This window comes from Vitis riparia, chromosome 2 (genome assembly GCF_004353265.1).
Source record: "Vitis riparia cultivar Riparia Gloire de Montpellier isolate 1030 chromosome 2, EGFV_Vit.rip_1.0, whole genome shotgun sequence".
In the NCBI taxonomy this organism is placed as follows: domain Eukaryota; kingdom Viridiplantae; phylum Streptophyta; class Magnoliopsida; order Vitales; family Vitaceae; genus Vitis; species Vitis riparia.
Window position 1 is genome coordinate 13,728,765 of NC_048432.1, and position 21,147 is coordinate 13,749,911.

At 35.5% G+C, this 21,147-nt stretch overlaps 3 protein-coding genes across 5 annotated transcripts; 1 reads left to right on the forward strand and 2 right to left on the reverse strand.

Annotated features, from left to right (window-relative positions):
- The first annotated feature begins 4,266 nt into the window (after positions 1 to 4,266).
- Positions 4,267 to 8,144, forward strand: LOC117905071 (60S ribosomal protein L15-1-like). Its single transcript, XM_034817954.1, has 4 exons — positions 4,267 to 4,398; positions 5,194 to 5,360; positions 7,394 to 7,591; positions 7,709 to 8,144. The coding sequence occupies exons 1-4, from the start codon at positions 4,395 to 4,397 to the stop codon at positions 7,952 to 7,954; spliced, it is 615 nt and encodes a 204-aa protein (XP_034673845.1). The 5' UTR covers positions 4,267 to 4,394; the 3' UTR covers positions 7,955 to 8,144.
- A 2,502-nt stretch (positions 8,145 to 10,646) lies between these two features.
- Positions 10,647 to 21,022, reverse strand: LOC117932429 (protein transport protein Sec61 subunit alpha-like). Of its 3 annotated transcripts, none has more exons than XM_034853695.1 (7): positions 20,942 to 21,022; positions 15,004 to 15,377; positions 14,428 to 14,655; positions 13,888 to 14,242; positions 13,681 to 13,808; positions 13,386 to 13,521; positions 10,647 to 10,979 (listed from the first exon to the last, which is right to left on the reverse strand). In XM_034853695.1, exons 2-7 carry the CDS (start codon positions 15,345 to 15,347, stop codon positions 10,740 to 10,742), a joined length of 1,431 nt encoding a protein of 476 aa, XP_034709586.1. In that variant the 5' UTR covers positions 15,348 to 15,377; positions 20,942 to 21,022; the 3' UTR covers positions 10,647 to 10,739. The 3 variants fall into 3 exon arrangements, with proteins under 3 accessions (XP_034709586.1, XP_034709571.1, XP_034709581.1); XM_034853680.1 differs by lacking the exon at positions 20,942 to 21,022 and adding an exon at positions 16,452 to 16,642; XM_034853690.1 differs by lacking the exon at positions 20,942 to 21,022 and adding an exon at positions 16,055 to 16,200.
- LOC117932449 (DNA-directed RNA polymerase III subunit RPC6-like) lies at positions 17,655 to 21,021 on the reverse strand. The gene is made up of 2 exons (XM_034853707.1): positions 20,942 to 21,021; positions 17,655 to 18,598 (listed from the first exon to the last, which is right to left on the reverse strand). The coding sequence occupies exon 2, from the start codon at positions 18,594 to 18,596 to the stop codon at positions 17,877 to 17,879; it is 720 nt and encodes a 239-aa protein (XP_034709598.1). The 5' UTR covers positions 18,597 to 18,598; positions 20,942 to 21,021; the 3' UTR covers positions 17,655 to 17,876.
- Positions 21,023 to 21,147: the final 125 nt, after the last annotated feature.

The following is a 21,147-nucleotide window of genomic DNA, read 5'->3' on the forward strand; positions in this document are numbered from 1 at the left end:
AATAAGCAGCAACATAGGAAAAAGCAAATACCTCAACAACAATTCCCAAGTAATCTATGAATGTTGGAATCTTGCCTTTTGCAAACAGTCCATATATATCTGTAATCCAACAATGAGAAGTTGAGAATGGGAAAAGAAGAAGGGACAGGGCAGAAATTTCAAAGCTGACATACAATACATAATGAAAAAGCTAAAAATCATTAATGCTTATTGTAAATAACATAGGTTTCTTCTTGTATGTTTTAACAGGAAGAAGTTAAAGTCACTTATGTTTGTAAATAAGTATCACAACAAAATAAACATTTTATATAGGTAACAATTTTTTCCTCCCCTGAAAATGAAATTGGAAACCTACCAGCATCCCACCCCAACACTTTGCTACTTGAACCAAGTATCAAGGGTTATGACAAGTGGCAACATAATAAGCATTTAAGACAACTTTTGAGAAGCAAGAACCAGCAAGAAATAATCTCGTAGCTAATATAAACAAATCTGAATAAAATTACAGCATATAATTTCAAATTAAATAATTAAAATTGTATTTTTGTAATGATGAACCTTAACAAATTTAAAATAAATATATCTTATCAAAGAGTATCATAGTCCAATGGTAGCAGTGATTGAACCCAACCCACGGTTTTCATTTAATAAAAATTAAGATGGATAAGAACCCAAGCTTTCGATTTTTCACTGAGAAATTCACACAACAGAGAGAAAAGAGAGAGAAGAGAGAGAAGCTAAGGACCCTCCATTTGGCACAAAGTAAGAAAACCTTATTTGCTGGTTGATGTGAAGCTCTATGCATTAAAAAAAGGAAAAACAAATTATAAACTTAATTTAAAAATAAAAAATAAAAACAGCTCTCTAGGTGGCAGGAGAGGTGGGTTTTGGTTCAAATAGCTTATACTGCCTCTGGCATCTGTTCTTGAATTCTCCAACTTTGTCTCCCAAACATGTCCTAATTCCTAGGAGCTCATATTGCCACACCTACTCATTAGGGTTTGCATCAGTTTCCATTAACATTTAACTAAAAAGAGTTTAAAAATTCAATCAAGGTCAAACAAAATCAACCATCCCACAGAGCAGAAGTTACATAGATATTCGAGAAAATCAGTCATGTCACAAACTAAGTATCTAATCACACAGCAGAAGTTCAGAAGTTCAGCTTTCCTCAATCCAACCAGCTTTGAATACATGCTTATAGGCTTATATAATCTGCTCCTTACCACCTTTAAACAAAACCCTTGAACGAATTAAACCAAAAAACCCAGAAAAAAAAAAAAAAGAAGCACAGAAAATTAGGATTACAATCAATCAAGGGGATTCTTGGTACATTCTAACAAGTCCTATACCACTTTCCACCATTCAATTTATCCCAAAATAGCATAAATATCAAGGGGATACAGGAGACCAGAACTAATAAAGGCAATGGCATTAAACGGGAGAAAAAAATATCGAAGCATGATGGAAGAGTTAAATACTTAAACAAGTTAGTGTTGGTATTTTAATTATAGTATTCCATTAATACAGTACCAAAATACTGGATGCCATATACTTTTGTCTAACAATGGATGGAATAATAGATATACAAGCACAAGAAATATCTTTCACTAACATGAAAATGAAATTTATGAAAGGTGCCTAGATTCGAGAAATACAAACAGGATAGAACACCTATGAAGCATGAAATATTTTTGAACACAAACTTTAACAAATCCATAACATGAATAAATGTTTGGAACCACCACACTAGATCAGCAATCTGTAGCTTCTCAATATCATAACTGTTACAGCTATATTCGACTTCTAACCATATAAGCTAAGCCTATGTTTTGTTTCTGGAAAGTTTTAAGGAAAAAAATAGAGCAGAGAAATATAAGAAAAAATTATAAAAGTTTTCTTTTATTTGATTGTCCATTGAAAAGTTGAAGGAAAGAAAATTAAATTGCTAAAAAATGTAATTTCCACTAACTTTCCTCATTTTTTGTTAAGGAAAATGGACACCACCACCACCCCAACCCTTTTCTTTGGTTTTTTTTTCTCTTCATCTTTCGCATGGTACCCAAACATGAGAAAACCATTTTCACTAGCATTTTTTCCTTTCCTTTTCTTATTACTTTCCAAGAACCAAACATAAGGTAAGTTTATGACACCCTTTCTAACACAACCATTAATAGACGGCTCAAGGTACTTCTAACAGTGAAAGAAGAATTTCACAAATACTTATAGTAAATTACAGCATAAGCCAAAAGTGAAGATAAAATCTATTAATACCTGCCTTCTTCATCTTCCAAATTCTGAAGATGTTGTTTTTCATCTTCACTTAAGTCCAATGCAACTTGGACGTAGGAAAAATTAGAACCAAAAAATAATCAAGCATTCTTTTCTCAGAATCATCATGCAAAATTTTCCAGCATAGCATAAAAGGAAATCATGAAGAAAAATTAAAATTAAAAAATAATACTCATGCTCTCTACAATAATCACAATAAAGGCAAACTACTCCAACAAATTATTAGAAAAATTGGAAAAAATAAAATTCAGATAATGGAAATCCATTTTCACCTCCATATAAAATACACCATGAAAAACATTGGAATCTAGTAAAGCTCTAGGTAAAAGAGGTATTTCAGGCCAATTTAAGAGTTCTATCAGAAATTCAAATGTCCATTCTGAAATAGAAAATTTAAAACCTAATTGAAACTTAACTATGCAATCCGAGTACCATAAAAACATTGAAAAAGTCACACAAATACTCGCATAATCTTATCAATCGAAAGGTTATAATACAAGGTGCAAAACACCAGAATCAGAAATAAGTTTCACATTCTACAAAACTTACACTAAAAAGAGAAAGTTAAAAGGTCACAGACAGTCGAAAATAACCAGAAAATAAAGGAAAATAAAAGAAAAGGGACCTGTTTGCCGATAAGTTCTCTCTTAGAGTGGGATGGGAGTTGGGAGACACTCATCTAATATATAGGGAAAGTTGTGTTTTTTTTCCCTCCCTCTGTTTTCTGGATCTAGGGGTCTCTTTGCTTTTGTGCCATTTGAATTAAATTTCACAAACCCTAAACCCACGATTTTTGAGCCAGGCTGAAAAATACCACCTTTGCCTGCAAATCGTGATCAGATTACCAAATAGCATCTTATTGTGCCATTGGAATTAAATTGCACAAACCCTAACCGACGATTTTTGAACCAGGCTCAAAAATACCACATTTGCCTGGAAATCGTGGTCAGATTACCAAATAGCATCTTATTGTGCCATTGGAATTAAATTTCAAAAACCCTAAACCCACGATTTTTGAGCCAACCAGAAAAATACCACCTTTGCTTGCAAATCGTAATCAGATTACGAAATAGCATCTTATGTTTTAAAAATAAAAATAAAAAATCAAAAGCTTGGACAGCTCGTGAACAATGCAAAACAACATTTACCCCAAATTTTTTCTCAACAGCCAAACAAATTGTTAAATGGAAACTCACCTGCGATTACTCCAAAAGGAAGACGAAGCTCCACCGCCGATTCCAGAAACCACCCATGAAAATGCAGGCAAAAGGAGAGGATAGGGCAAAAAGCGAGAAAGTCAGAGCGTTTCCCCAAATTTTTGAGTCGGGTCGTGGGTTTTGCAAATGCTAACTCTAAAGCTTAATATTTTTGTGTTCAATTATTAAAAACACAGCTTCCCGTGCTGACACGGATAAGGAGATGGCTGCTGACATGGAAGGCTGGAGGGGTAATTTTGGAAATTAAATTATAAACAGTGGATAGTGCATGAAAAGTATATTTTTTTTGGGAACCGTAGACATATTTTGGGTTATGGAAAGTTGGGTTATGAAAAAGCTATTTGGCCCAAATGGGCGGGCCAAAACACAGTTTTCCCATTATTTTGTTTGGTTCGATTATATATAAAATTAATTTAATTTAAATTTTATTTTTCTAATTTTTTATATAATAATAATAAAAATAAAATATTTTTAAATAAAATAAATTATAAAAAATTATAATATTTTAATTATTTATAAAAATATATTTAAAAAAAAATTTTCAAAACCCGTTTATTTTTTCTAATGGGATGGGTGGAAATTATTTTGAGTAAACGGGGCGGGTTGGGATGGGGGCGTCCACCCGCCCCGTTGCCTCTACACCGCAATTTTTTCCAATGGTAAGAGTCAAACGACGCCGTTGTACGTTTTAATGATGCCTCACGTGTTAACCTAGTGACGCTGCCCTAGCAAACCCCGGATCAGCGTAATACACATATTGGCAAAACGGACGGCTCAGATCTCAAATCAGAACTCACTCACGAGCCTTATATTCGTAACATCTCTCCAAACCCTAACCCTAACCCCTCTGTGGCCGAAGCTCTCACTCTCTCTCTCTCTCTCGCCATGGGTACTCTTTCTCCCTCTTTCATCCTTCTCTTTCATGATTGTTGATTTGATTTTTTTAGGGTTTAATGTGTTTATTTTGATATTCAGACTCTCGTGTTGAATCTGTGTTTTTTAGGTTTAATATTCAAATGTTTTAAGATTTTTTGGGTTACATGAATTTTGTTATTGCTAAATTAGTCTAGGTTTATGCGATTTGGGTGGACTGTTGGATGATTTTTGGTTTGATTACCTAGAGGTTTTTTTTTTTCAAATATATAGTGGAGCTGAGGCTTTGTTCTTTAGCTGGAAAGTTATATGTAGGAATCATTTTTATGCATTTTACGCTTTTTATTTTCAGGTAAAACGTTTTGTGTGATGTCTGGAAGAAATGAAAAAATCAAACGGTTTTTGTTTTTGCGTTGGATTATTTTTCTAAATAAGTATTTGTGGCTCAACACGAGGTCCTTTAGATAAGATTTGTGTAACGAAACAAACGGAGCCTTAGAACACATGGGTAGCTGATTGCAGCATTTTTTGAACTTAAGCCTTTGAACAGAAAACCTTCTCTTCGTTTTTGTTTTTTGGGTTTTATTTTTCTTTAGGCTTTTGGAAGAAATACGAGTAACTTAGATGCCCCAAAAATGACTTGTGCTTTTATTTTGTGTGTAATGTTCCAACACAAGAACTTGATTGAAAGGAACCTTGTAGAACATAGACCTTAATATGCTGTGACAGTGCTTTGAATTACATTGGGGTATTAATGGAGGTTCCATTGTATTTGGAGTAGTAGTAAGTTGTGGTGTATTTGGTTTAATAGGGGCTTACAAATACGTGTCCGAATTATGGAGGAAGAAGCAATCAGACGTGATGAGGTTCCTGCAGAGGGTTAGGTGTTGGGAGTACCGTCAACATCCGTCCATTGTTCGTGTTACACGGCCTACTCGTCCTGACAAGGCTCGCAGATTGGGCTACAAGGCTAAGCAGGTAACAAGTGGTTGTATAGTTGCAATGCTTCAGCACTTTCAGAATTGCTTTATATACTGGTATGATTGAGAGAACTGGTGTCCACTGATTTATATGGCACTGTATAAGGATATAAATATGCATTGCATTGTTAGATGACATTTTTAATGTATATGCCAATTCATTGACAGCACTAATTTGGTAAAGAATTTACATTGATAGAATGCAGTGTCTGATTGCTTAGAAGGCAATATTTATTTTATATTTTTTTATGAAATCTTCCGTGTGTAAAATTGTAAGACTAGATTCACTTGGCTGCAAAAGGTGGCCATTTAAAGGGTACCCCGATACTATTTTGAAATAGGTCAATTGTTAAATAAAATCTGTGCCTATTCCAATTTCATTTTGTCAGTAGTTCTATCTTAAAATATATCAATTAGTTGATGTGGGCAATTGTCTAATGGTGTTCTTTCACAAACCGTATCCTGTTTACACTTTATATGGTGAAGTACAATCAGGATGTATATGTGATTATTGATTAGTATTAGACTTTTAAAAACACTTGTTCATTTCCTTTCCTTTTATGTATTTGTTTATTTTGGGGCTAGGTAGGATTGGTCATGTTATTGCAAGTATGATATTTTATGGTAAAAGAAACCAAGTCCTGCTGGTTAAGCAGTGTCTTGATGCATTTGTGCTTCTCATTAGAGGGCTGTTTATACATGATGATAAGATGCTCCCTGAGACCAGCTACATTAAACCAAATAATCGATCATCTGACCAAGAAGGTTGTCTCAAATCTTGAACCTTGCTTTTGTCTCGATCTGATACAGTTTTTTTTCATCTATACACCCTTATTTATTTTGAAATAGGTCAAAATGTCATATATATTCAATGGTTACTGCATTTTCACATTATTAGTAGTGTTGCACACGTTAATCTCCACCTGCATCAATAGGTGGTGTGGGCTTTTGTCATTATGTTGTGCTTTATAAACTGCATAAATTTTACGCAATCAAGTACCATTGGGAGATTTTCTTTGCTTTATTTATTTATTTGTGTTGGGGGTGAGGGCTGGGACATGTTTATGCAAAATTTATGATGATTTGCAGTGAAAGAAACAAAGCCTTGCTGGTTAAGTGGTGTCTTGATGCATGTGCACTTCTCATCATGGGGTTGTTTATGCATGATGATAAGGCACGTCCTGAGACCAGCTGCATTAAATCAAACAACCTATCATTTTACCAAGCAGGTTCTCGGTAATCTTGAACCATGCTTTTGTTTCGATTTGATTCATTCTTTTTAGACCTCAGCCAGCCTTCATGTTCTTGTCTCTGTTTTATTTATTCACACTCATACAATGTGGTGTTTTACTCAAGGATGAGGACTATGATTTTTTATGTAATTGTATTTTAATGTGTTATTCACTTAGCTGCATGAGGAATGTAGTCAGGTGCAGCTGGCTTGAGTTTGCTGCCAAATTTTATTGCACTGATATGCATCATAAATTTTCTTTACTCTTTTTCTTGTGTTTGTGTGATTAAGAAGACTTCCATTTACTTGGTAGCTATCTCTAGCTGCTCACACATGCTTTTTGACAAGCTTTCAAATCTATGATGATTTTGCAGTAAAAGAATTGGAAAATCACTGGCCAATGGTGTCTTGATTGTATGTTTCATTAATTGGGGGATTTTTGCAAAAGATAATTAACAATAAACCATCTAAGCAGTTTCTCTCTCATTTAATTCTCACTTTTGTTTCTTTCTTGTCCAAATTTCTTTAGTTTCTTTTCTCTATTACATTCCCATTTTGAAGAAATAGGAATTTTTTTCAAGCATCTCATCCTTGTTGATTTTGAGATATTTTACTTTGGTTTTATCTGTTTTCCCACCTCATCATTCTATATGTATTAAATTACTCAACTTACACTATACTGCATCCTTGATATTGTTAGAATCTAATCACTCTCGATCCAGTTCTGCTGCTTGTAATCTATAAGCCTGGAATTGGTTGCTATATCTACACAAATGACACTCTGGATGTACTGTTTTCAGGGTTATGTGATTTATCGTGTTCGTGTTAGACGTGGTGGTCGGAAGAGGCCTGTGCCCAAGGGAATTGTTTATGGTAAGCCCACAAACCAAGGTGTTACCCAACTGAAATTCCAGCGCAGCAAGAGGTCAGTTGCAGAGGAACGTGCTGGGCGAAAGTTGGGAGGTCTTAAGGTTCTCAACTCGTACTGGATCAATGAGGTTTGTAGTGTGATTCCATTCAATGATATGATTTGTCCTATCCAGTTGTAATGTTTTGCTTTCTATATTGTTTTACACACTACTGCCATTAATGATAAAACGTTTCTGTTGATGCAGGATTCAACTTACAAGTACTATGAGATAATCCTTGTTGATGCTGCTCACAACACCATCCGAAATGACCCAAGAATCAATTGGATATGCAAACCTGTGCACAAGCACAGGGAGCTTCGTGGACTCACATCTGCGGGGAAGAAATACAGGGGTCTACGTGGAAAGGGGCACCGGCACCACAAGGCACGGCCTTCTCGCAGGGCAACCTGGAAGAGAAACAACACCCTCTCTCTCCGCCGCTACCGCTGATCTTTTCGGCACATTGCTTGGTACTTTTTTTTGTTTACTGTTATCTGGATTTTTAGACATCTCATATCTGGATTTTTAGACATCTCATTTTGAATTTGAAATTTTGGAGATATACCTGAGAGTATTGTTTCAAAAGATTTATTTGATTTAACGTGACATGTTGAGTAGCTTTAAAATTTTCATTAACTTATCTTTGAGGTGGGCTAGCTTTTTTCTTGATTAGCATTATATTTTTGGCCCAATTCTGGATTTCTGATTGCATTATCATTAACCATGAAAATTTTCAGCCGCTTGATGGTATTCCAGAGGTGCCTATGGTTTTAGTTTGATACGGGTGAATTTCATTTTCCAAACATCAGTGAAATTCTTGCCAAACATGCTACGGTATTCTGTAAGAATAGTTCTCATCCTCTAGGGTCGAGATTACTATAAAAAGTAAGGTTAAAAGGTATATTTTGTAGAAAGGTCATACTTGCCCATGTTATGTACCCCTCCCTCTTACACACTTCAGAAAAGATTGGAGACATCCACATGAGCATAGGTTATTACTCCCATATCAGGTTCTTCCTCGTCCTCCCATGGGTTACTATGGGGTAGGGTTTTCAGGTTTGTGCACATTTACGCCTCTCACATTCAGCCACTAACGATTTAGGTCCGAGGGTGTATGGTGTGGATGCATTCAACTATCCTGCTAATCTATATAGAAAAAGAAAAACAAAGAAACACCCAACACAAATATCTATGTGAAGACTAAGGGATTGATCTTCAAAAGGTTCAGCCATCCGTTTTTATGTCTTGAGTCTTTGAGAAATACTTCTATGATGATATTGTGTGAATTTTGTTAAGATCGTCACGTACCTCTCTGAATCTACTGACTTTGCAACCCAAGTAGCAATTTCTTTCTAGATGGTATGTACTACTAAAAATCTGACCCACTTAAATAATGATACATACAAATTTGAATAATACAATCCGAATGATTAAGTTTCGTTATTCGAAACTAGATAGATGGATGTTCTACACGAACGAACACAAGATAAAATAACAAGGGAATGTTCATCTACAAATCTTATTGGCTTAAACACCAAAATGGATAGGGTAATAAGAAATAAGGCTTATTTAACTAATTAATCAAGTACCAAATTTGCCCCACCTCATGTTCTAGTTTGACCTTCTAACAATCCTTGATTGAATCGTCACTCTTTGGATCCTTCCATGAAAGTTTAGGACCAATTTACCTGCAATTACACTAAAAATAAATATATTTTTATAATTTATTTTATTAAAAAGTAATTTTTATTATTATATATGTATTAAAAATGGGAAAATAAAAAATTTAATTGAAGTATTTTTAAAAATTAATTTTATATATAATGGGAGTGGGTAAGAGAGGACAAGACTATTTGAACCCGTACTTTGATCAAATTTATTTATCCCAAGCAATTATTTATTTAATTTTAAATTTTATTTTTGACTTAAAGTTGACAGTAATTTTAATTTTTTTTAATAAAAATAAAAAAGGAAATATACCTCAATTGGTACAAATCGTGTAGGATCTCAAATAATTCCAAAAATAATGGCCCATAGGATGAGAAGGGAGGATCTAGGTTACCCAATTGAAAGGTGTTAGCTACCTAACCTAACTGAGCTTGAAACATGGTGGTCTCTCCTAAGTGGAAATCATTTTGATTGTTGGTTAATTTATCAATGGACACGTATCAAATAAAAATAACAAATTAATATTTTCTGCTTGTGGGATTTGACATGATGAACAAACTAAGTGCAAACATGAATAACCAAGTGGTAGATTAGATAGTTCAGTGCTAGTGGTGATTGTCATATGCCAAATAATTAACTTCCTATACTGTACCACTTATTTTGTAAACCAAATGACATTTCTTTCATTTTTATTGCTGCTCTAAAAATGATGATAAGTAAACTATTTTCATAGTAGTACCAAGCTTCACCCCGACGATAATCCATTTAAAAGAAAAAACCTTTGAACTAGATTCATCTAAACAAAATTTTCAAATTAGCACCTTTTTAACCATGTAGACATCCCAATAGTTATAAAAAAACGAGTAGTTAATAATCACAATTTTAATTTTTCTTTTTTAAATGGATAAAACCATAGTCACTAATTATAATTTTGAATTTAAATTGTTAAAAATAAATAATTGAGTGCTATTTTTTAAATTATATTAATTAAAAACAGCAAAACTTTTCAAAAATAAATAAAAACATTGTAAAAACACTAAAAATCCAAAAATATTAATTTTTTTTTAAATAATCTCATAAATGCACATATATATATAACCAAAATTGAAAGGCGGTTTTAAAGAAATAAACAATTTGAAAGAAAATAAGCAAAATTGCCTTCTATAACAAAAAACTTTTAATTCAAATGATGAAACAAAAATTCACATATAATTTTTGGTATTGGAGTGAAAATGTGTGTTTGACAATAATTTTAAAAAAACGATTATAATATTTTTAATACTTTAATAATAAAAATTTTTAAATATTAAAAAAATTAAAAACACTTTCTAAAATTACTATTTTACCTTTAATTAATTTTTTAATTAATTGAATTTTTTGAATTTTAGATAAAGGTGGATGAGGTATTTTGTATTCCTCTTCTTTTCTGTTTTTACCTTTTGTCACCACCTGTTGTAAATTTATCCACTTTGACTTGGCCTTTGAGCACCTTTGTTCTTTATATATAATATATATTTATGTTTTTACCTATCAAAAATGTCATTGCTTAGGCAAAAATTGTAATAACTTAGAATCCAAAGAAGCCGAGCTCGCTAGCTCTCTCCTTCTCAAATGTTTCAAAGTACTGATAAATTATGGTAACTGCAAGAAGAATTCCTGTGCCCGAGCCAATTGCCCCCATAAAATCAGCCAACACTGTCAGTGCACCGATACACATACCCCCGAAGGCTGCTGCAGTGGGTATGTAGCGATTGAGTTCTTTCTGCAAGTTAGCCTCCCGGTGCCCAGGCATCACCATTTGTTGCTCCTGAAAAATCATCAAGAATTCATTTGGTAAGTTAATAAAATGTCAAATTGGTCTCAAAGACACAGCCTGAAGGCAGGACCAAGTTTGCCAGATAGTTAAGACTCTATTGCTTAATGAAGCACTACTACTGATGCATATAACCTGCTAAGTGAAGTGTATATCCAACACAGTTTAGAAACTAAACTGAAAGAATTCTCTATTTACTTCAATCAAGGTCTGGTTTCTCACATGGGGTTCGGTTCTTCACAGACCACAATTTTTATTTTAAACTGTGATCTTAATTCATGACCCACAAGCCAATTATGCAATGATTTCCCTATTGAATATATTAATATTTAAAAACATCTTAAGAAATAATTAATATTCATGTAGTTGATAATATTTCAGATTCTCTTTATATTATTTTGAGGACCACCTGATTCTTCTAGATTATTTTCCAAATATATATACAATACATACCAATAAGGTAGGGTTCACATTATAGGATTTACAGACAATATCATATAGTTCAGGAAGCCCAAAGAACTAATATCTTAGATAAGCAAGCAATATGTCCAAATGTGATCCAGAGAAGAAAAAATAGTAGACTGGGTTTGGCTAGAGCAGAAGAACAAACAACAAAGGCCTCTCAATTGCCTAACTCCCCCCAATCAACTAATAAACTCTATAAAATTATTACCATCCACTCCCAACAAATCCCTTGCCCAAACAAACAATGTTTTTAGGGAAGACTCTTTCAAAACCTAAACAGATTGCAACATAAATCATCATAATTGCCCATCTTGTAAGCTAGCTATTACATGGATCTGGCATATTTAGCCTCGCCTCAGACTAACACAATTTGTTATTTTGACTAGGTCCAGAACTGCATAACCTGGACCCAACCAATCAACCCATTTATATTAAAACATCAAGTATGATGCATCCATGCAGGCAAGTATAAGACTACTAGTGATTAGTTATTTACAATGCCTAGCATGTCCCAAAGCCAAAGTATCTATGGTTCCCATACCTGAAATCTGTTAGAAAAAAAGACTGGGCCTATTCAAGGATGAAAATATCGATAATTACGAATATATCAGAGAAATATCGACGGATATTTTGAAAAAAAATTTTGGTAAGCAAAAAATTGATCAAAACTCATGGAAATGTAAAAAAACCTTGTAGTAATGTAATTAGAAGTATAATAGACGATTTAAAGTTGTTTTGTTGAAGAATTTGATATATATATATATATATATATGTATATATATATATATATATATATATAATATGATTTGCGATATTAGACATAATTATATTATGTTGGTTGTACTTGTACACTCATTATGAAGCTTTATGAAAAATTTATTCTAGTAAATATCAATAATTTGTACATATTATCACATAGCTTGAGGTTCAATTTTGACTGTTGGATCACATCCAATTTCAATTTGGACCATCAGATGCACAAGGGTCATGATTTGTTTCCTTTTTTTTTTTTTTCTCTCTACTAAATCTAAAAATCAAAAGGCCACACCACTTCTCTCATTTGGGCATCAAGAAGCCCTTTTCTGAAGATGCCCTCCGATAGAATCCCTAAAAAAGCCCTATTTTCCTCTGCCACTCACAATCCTTGCAGGTACTAATCTAATCATGTTATTATTATTTTTTTTGCAACCCCCATTTGATTCCATAGAAAATCCATCCCCCATTTGATTTCCGGGAAAATTCATCCTCGTTTGATTTCCGAGAAAATCCACGCAAAACCCCCAAATATAACCAAAAAAATTGCTTTTCTTTTGCTCCCTGAGTTTTCTGGATCTGTTTTAGGGTTCTCTTTGCTGTTGTGCCATTGGATTTAAATTTCATGAACCCTAAATCCACGATTTTTGAGCCAGGCTGAAAAACACAACCTTTGCCTGCAAATCATGATCAGATTTTGTATCCTGTGCACGGGCTGGACTGGTAGGAAAATTTCTGTTTTTTTCGCCGGAAAATCGCCAAAATAAACTGAAACAAAACGATTTTTCTCCGAAATTTTCCAACCGGAGGCAATTTTTTCAAAAAATCACTGAAATTTCTCCGATTTTTGGTGAAATTTACGGATATTTCTTCTGTCGACATTTCGCCCCCCTCTTTCGTTTCGCCGACCTCCAAAACACGAAATTTCGGCCAAAAAAACAAAAAATTTCATCCTTGGCCCTATTGAGCATGATTACTCTGGACCCTGGGACAGGAGGCTAATCTCCCAAGGTAAATACATGAAAAACAGGAACTATGGTAATTGATTTTAACACAAGTTAACAAGTCCCATATTCTTAAAAGATCCTTGGCCCCCAAAACAAAACCCTCATTTCAATAACAGCACAAAAGTAGTAAGGGGATGACAAAATTAAGACAAGTATAGTCCCAAAGAATTCATACCTTGAGCTGCTTAGCCACATCTCTAGCAGAGGATCCAGATACTTCAATCCAAGTCTTTGAGAAAAGTGCACAGGCAGCCAACATAAAGATTAGATAGAAGAGAGCATGAAAAGGATTGGCTGCCATATCGGCCAAGCTGCAACATATTGTCAAAGCGTGTTAATGGAGTACAATCATTTATTAAGCATTGGCTGAGAGAGCAGGGAAAATAAACATAGCAAATAGACAACTCAACAAACAAAACTGCAAGGTATAACATAGACGATATACAAAAAGTCAAAGATGATCATGTCACCTTGATGGTGCGGTTATATAATAAGCAAGACCACCAACAGGGATGTATTGACCGCCTGAATATTCAGATTCCTTCCACTTGCCCAAGAGATTTACAAGGAAATTTCCACTGTACCTCCTGTACAGCAACTGTAAGAAATAAAATTGTTAGTATAACACCAGAAGAAAATGACCCCAACCTGTGTATACAAGCTTAAAGCTCCAGTACCTGGGATATAAAGTATAGGTTGGTAACAAGAGCAGACTGTAGAATGATGGGCATGTTGGAGGTGTAGAACAGCTTGATAGGATATGAACCCTGCTGTCCACGAGCATTCTTTGACCGCACAGGCAAAACCACCCGGAATCCTTGGAAGTAGATAACAATAAGGAAGATCAAGACCGTTGCAAGCAAATTTGTCACATTTGGAAGGTTCTGCCGATAGAAAGCCTCCCGTAGAGCACGAACCTTATCTGTGCGAGTTATTAGCAGATGGAAGAGAGCAATAACAGCACCTTCAAATTCAGCTCCACGACCACTATTAATAGTGGTGGGGCTAAAAGCCTTCCAGATGATGTTTTCACTGCCAATTGATCAAAACAATTCATTAGCAATCACTACTTGACAGTAGAGTTAATGGTCCACCCAGAAAATGGGCCCACCATTCACCAGACACTGGCTGCTAGACAATAAAGCTTCTTCAAATATTCCATGTTCAAAATCATAAATTAATTTTAAAAAATCCCAGAAAAAGAAGCAGATGCTAACCAGATATTAGTTGCTATGAAAAGAGAAATTCCAGAGCCAAGCCCATATCCTTTCTGCAGAAGTTCATCTAAACATATCACAATGATACCAGCAAAGCAGAGTTGAACAATAATAAGGATGGCATTTCCAACTCCAAGTTGGTTAACACTGCCATACATTCCTGAGAGAACATATGCAACAGCTTCACCAACAGCTATCAGGATGCCCAGTAGCTTTTGTGCACCATTCCTGAGAGGCAGAGAAAATCAGATTGTTGTATATATATAGAACAGGCTACATAAGGAAATTAGACTAGCAAAAAAATTGAAATCTACTTCAGTTATTCCTGAAAACTGCAATTTGTGCAAGCACCAACAAAAGCACAAGCATCTAGAATAAATGTGAACATAGAATACATGCACAACGCTATAGTTAGCAGAAAAACAGTAGATCTACTAGAGGCCTTTCAATCTGTTAAAACTTCAACTATGTAACAAATGTAGCAGGGAGAATAATATCTCTGAATCACAAATAGTACAAGAAATGTATCACATCTAACCAAAAACCCAAATAGAACTTAGCCTAAAGGATACTTACAAGAGAGCACGATCCTCGCGCACATTGTTGTCCACTTCAATAATCTTTGACCCAGCCAAGAGTTGCATCACCAGTCCAGAAGTCACAATTGGGGTGATCCCCAACTCCATCACAGTTCCACGGCTTGAGGCAAGAATAACACGCATCCAATAGAATGGATCAGCACCTGTTGTAGAGTGTATTCCATACAGTGGTAGCTGACTGCATACCAGAAAGATAAAGAGAGAGATCACAGTGTATATAACCTTCTCTCTAAATGGGATTTTCCGGTCAGCATTCTGAACTTCTGGCAGGAACGAGAGAAATGGCCTGACAAGATGAAGCACCCTAAATCCTCCTCCCATCTTGTTGAGCTTAAATTATACAGGTCCAACCTACACCAGCCATTCACCAAAAACATGAATAAATAAGTAATCAATACCAATATAATAGATGATGCAATCTTCCATTCAAAGAACAAACACTCAAATACCTTCTAAATGACAAAATAGGTGATTTAACTAAACTTATGAAATTAGAATCAATTGAAAACTTATCTAAAATACTGAATAACAATCATGGAGGACTATGAATTCATATTCAGTTCAGAATCATATGAAGTAATCAAAAAGCAAATCAAAATTGGAGGTTTAAATTTGATTTTTTTTCCTTGTAAGGCGATATTTAAATTGGAATTTCAAGGTGATAATTCCACATAACCCAGGGATAACAAGACCGACTTTGAATTACAGACACCCAAATTCACAATTTCTACTGAACATAGCTTGGTTGTTCATGTCAACATCCAAAGTGAGGGAAAAAATACCTTGCACTCTCATCAAGGCCGTAAAAATATACAGCAAATTACCCCTGAAAGTAGATAAAAACTATGGCGGATTTTATTTTTTCAAAAAACTGAAAATTAAAATTCGCATTCCAACTATTTTCAAAACTAATTTCATTAAAACATCACTTGATGAATGTAAACATCTTGTTTTCTTATCTACCAAAAAAAGCCTTCTAGTCAACATTTTTTCTCTTTTTATTTCCAAATCCTTCCCATTTCTCTTACCCAAAGACGCCCTCAATTTCCCTTTCTCTGTCAACAGAAAGCAGTTGTCCCTTCCATCACCAAAAAAATACCAAACAAAACTCAAACCTCCACTTCCAATCCTTCTCCTCCTCTGCTTTCTCAGCAACCAAACAGATCACCGCAACCGTACGGAACCTAAACCAATAAACTAAAAAAAAAAAAAAAAAACACTACATGCAGATCTCGATCTATAACAGAACCTACCAATGAATCCAGGAAACACAACAGAGGAAACAACAATCAAACACGAATAAATCGAAAAAAATTCAAAACTTGGAGAAAGGAGCTACAGATCCAGAAACAATCGAAGCAAAACCAAAGAAATGGAATGGAAAGAAGGCGGTGAACGGAGATTGAGATTGGAATCGGACCCTACCTCGCTGGAGAGAATCGTGGAGTTCCGACTTTGAGGAAATCAGTCCTCCAGAGAGATATTTCAAAAACGAGGGTTTCTTCTCTGCTCTTCTCTCCAGTTTTATATATATTGGCGCATCTGCCACGAGAGCCACGAGGATCACTTCGGTCTGCGGCCGGCACGACTAATTATCTACCGTTACCCTTATCTGAGATCTAGCGATTATGTAAAAGCCTTAAAAAGAGTGTTTTTTGTTTAGTCAATGGTATATTTTCTGTTTACCAATTTTTAAAATAAAAAATAATATTAATTTTTATTTAAAGAATACGAAGTTACCTTCAAAAATTTGAATATCATCACTCCCTAGGTTTGGTTTCTTGCCGTAGAGATATTCTTTATCCAAATGGCTGGTCTTGCGGTAAGTTTGCCGTAGAGATGTTCTTTATCGAAACGGCTGGTCTTGCCATGGTAAGTTGTATTGAAGGTAGTATTTCACCAGCTTACATTAGAATTATATATGGTAGATCCATAGCTAAGGGAGACTTCCTCTTTTCACGACTAAGCCAAACCGTAAATAAAAAGAGTGCAATCCCTAAGAGAGGATTTCGTCTTTCACTGCCCTATTTCGTAGTTGCAAGTGGGAAGGTTAAATGATGCTTTCCATCCGTTGACCTAGGCAACCTTGTCCTCATCACTTGTTCGAGAGCTATAACTTCACCGATGAATTTAGGTGCAATCCAACAATTGTATGTGTTTAGTATAGAAACTATATTCATTTCACCGATGCTTCGATCATTTCTTGACAAGCTTTGACTATATAGTACTCCCAATGGCAAGGAAAGCACACACCCTAGCTTGAATTATTACATTTTATATAGAAATTATTATTATTTTTATGAAAATAACTTCAAAAAAATTTAGAGATTTATTGGAAGTGATTCTTTGAAAATGGTATTGGTAAGTGATTTTTTAAAAGAAAAAAAATATATCAAATTGCAGAAAATGAAGACTTATAACAATAAAAATAAAATAAAATAGGAGCATAAAAATAAATTCAAATCAGAGAAAATATTAGTTTTTAACCTAAATGCATTATTTTATAATAATAAGTATGAAAGTAAAATAAAATTCAAAAAATAAAAGTAAATTTGGAAGTATAAATAAATCAGAGGGATAATAAAAAATAAAAAAGGAAGTGAGTGAAATTAGACACCCAAGAAGGTATTTGATAAAATTTGAGATTAATAATGCTTAGGTGTATATAACTTAAACAATGGAGGTTGAAACAAAGACACTCGAACAAAGGTAAGGCATAGAGGGGATTAGGTAAGTCTACAGAGGACATGAATGAAATTCATTAAAATAAATAAGGGGCATCCAAGCTATGCAATGCCACACGAATAAAATTTGTTTGTAACTTCCTATAAAAATCTGAATAAAATGTGTTTAAAAATCCAACCACTTGGTGTAGTAGGCACAGGTCTTTGGCGAGATGATGCCATCCGGTGTGCACTGAGTTATCCGAGGACAAACACCACACGGAATTGAAGCCATGGCCCCTATTGTTGGACCCCCTCCTCCAAGGCCTCCCTTATTTGTGCATCTATAACAAACTGCCCCAATGGGAATAGAAGAAAATTCCCCAGAACCAGAACTTCTCACCTCCATAATCTCATTGTCCAATACCAAAGCCCTCAATATCTCTGCAATTTGTTGGGTAGAGCATTCAGTAGCACAGAGACCTGTCTTATTTATTGACTCTGAAATTCCCTCTGCTGTAGCAACCTTCAGCTTAGATAAGACCCTTACGCATGTCTCTTTAAGAATCTTTATGTATTCTGTATCAAGGTTCCCCTCCACATACCATGCACCTCCAGTAAGTTCTTTTGATGGTTCAAACTCTACCGCCATGTAGTGTTTTCTCCCCTTACTTTGGATGTTCACTACCTCTTTTATTAATTTTTTGACCTGGAGAGCCTTGAGGGACTTAGTGACCACATTGTCAGGGAGGTTTGTTTCCCGTTTCATGTCTCGTGTCCAGATTCCCATGTCTTCTTTACTTCGTATCAGATCATAAAGAACACGCTCAGCATCTAGCAGAGGTTGAGAGGCTGTGTTTGTGTCTGGCCGTTTTCTTTTAAGTGATGATCCTTGCGACCGGCTCATTCCTATAATAGATCAAAAATGATAATGCGAAGAATAATATGATAAGACACATAAAGCCATATAAGCCATATTCTCATGGGTGGAACAGAAATTCAATTTCTTAATTGACTGTGATTAGGTCATACATGGCCATGTGCATTAACATGTAGATTAAAAAGGCAAAAAGAGGAGAGAGAGAGAGGAGCAAGCAAGTTCTACCTTTATACTACTACCAACTCATATTAGCATTTTTGTTTTTTCATAAACAAGAACAGAAACTATTAAGGAGCGCCAAAGGATGGGGTTGGACCCTATGTATATGGTTAATATACACAAAATAATAAAACGGTAAATACCACAAGGCATATACAAGAAACAACCTTCAAACAAACCAAAACCACCTCTAGAGTACTCCACCACCCATCCAATTCCCTGAATTTTCTAAAAACAATCTCTCTCACACTCTCACAGCAAACCTCCACAACCATTTGCCTAGTAATGCCCAATTAAGGGCCTTGTATCTTCTAATTTCCAAACCTCCATATTTTCATCCTTACAAACATTAGACCACCTCATTAGACACATTGTTTTTTCCTTCCTAGAGATTTCCCCACAAAAAATCTCTCTTAGTTCTTTCTAATTTGCTCCCCATTTTTCCAAAAGGATTAAAAAAAGAACATGAAATAGATCGGAAGGCTCAAGAGAGTGCTATTAATAAGAACTAATCTTCCTCCCTAGGACAAGTATTGCTTCATCTAAGAGGTCAATCTCCTTTAGAATATCTCCTCTATAGCATCCCACCCTGCACAAGACTTATAAGATGCTCCCAAAGGCAAACCAAGAAGCCTCCCCACCTTACACAGTTACACCTAAACACACACACACCAATCTGTCCTCTTTCTCTACTTTTCCCACTGGCATAAATTCACATTTTTGCATGTTTGTTTTCAAACCTAACACAACCTCAAAAAGAATTATGATCCACTTCTAGTAGATGCTTGTTGGCCTCTAAAAGAGAAGAGTATCATTTGCAAACAAATGGTAGGTGACATACATTCCTTCTCCCCCTCTACCGTCAACCTTGAAGCCATTAATGAATCCTCCTTTTTCAGTCTCGGATACTACAAAACTATGGTCTTTTGCCATTAATGAATCCTCCTTTTTCAGCCTTGGATACTACAAAACTATGGTCTTCCATAACTATCACAAATAGATAGGGTCAAAGAGGATCCCCCACCCGGCAAGCCTCCTGAAGTCTAGAATCTGTGGGGGTACCATTGACTAGAACTAGCATCCTGGATATGCAAAAGCGTATCTACTTTCTCATCAAGACCCATCCTTTCCGAAAGTGAAAGGAGAAACTTCAAATCCACATGGCCATATGCTTTTTCTATATCCAATTTACCACCTAAGCCTGCCTTGGAGCTTCATTTCCTTGAGTTAACGACCTGATTTGGAATCAGAACTGCTACAAGGATTTGTCTACCCCTCATAATAGCATTTTGGTTTTCTGACACCACCTTTCTAACCATCATTTTCAGCCCATTAGCTAGAACTTCCGCTTGAAGGTTATAAAGATTGCCTAAAATCCCTTTTTTTAATAGGTAAATGAGAGTATATTAAAAAGCGCAAAAGGCGTAGCCAAGTTCACAACGAAGTATACAACCCATGCCTAAAGGCTAGAAAGAGAGAAAGAGAAACGGAAAAACCAATCATCCCAGACCACAAAAACCAGTAAACAACTGGACTCTCCCTATCGGGAAAGCCCATTACTGAAAGCACCACCCACACCAAAACAAACCCCTAAAGAGTAGCATAAAACATAAGACGCCCTAGAGACCATCTGGACCCCAACACCCACCACCAAGCTACAAAACGGGAGAGCACCCTCAAAGAGAGAGAGCACAGACTCCAGCACCCCCCCCCCCCCCCTCCCTGGCCAAGAGTGGGGAGCAATCATAATTAACCGAGCATTCTAGTTTTCTGATCTCCCTCTCCAATCGAGTAGCCAAAGGCGATTTCTTCTTTCCCCTAGTAATCTTAACTCCACGACCTTTTCTTGACTCTAACTTCCAAAGAAGGGAATTGCTTTCCTTCTCAAACCCCGTCACTGGTAAACCCAGAAAGCTACTGAAGCCAACAAACTTATCGGGGAGCCTCCTAAAATCCTTAATGTCTTCCGCTCCTCCCTTCTTAAGAAAATAATAAAAAATTTAGCGTTAACTACAATAGAATCCTTCGAGTGAAATTTCCCAAATAGTTGCAACACCTTGCTTCCCACTATAGGCCAGCAAAATCTCCAAAATGTGAAGTGAAGAGAAATCAGATCAAAAAAATATGAAAATGGAAAGGGTTTTAACTTTTACCTTCGGAGAGAAAGAGTGGTGGGTTGCGGTGAGGATGAAGAGAGTATGGTGGGTGAATCGATTGAGAAGAGAAAGACGGAGGAGACTGGAGAGCGGGAGAGGAGACAGGTGAGGTCTGTTTGGGAGTAAGTAGGGTCTGTACTCTCCTCTCCTTTCCAAAAGAAGGATAAAAAATAGGCCTGTAACTTTGGGCGGGTTGGCCCAAC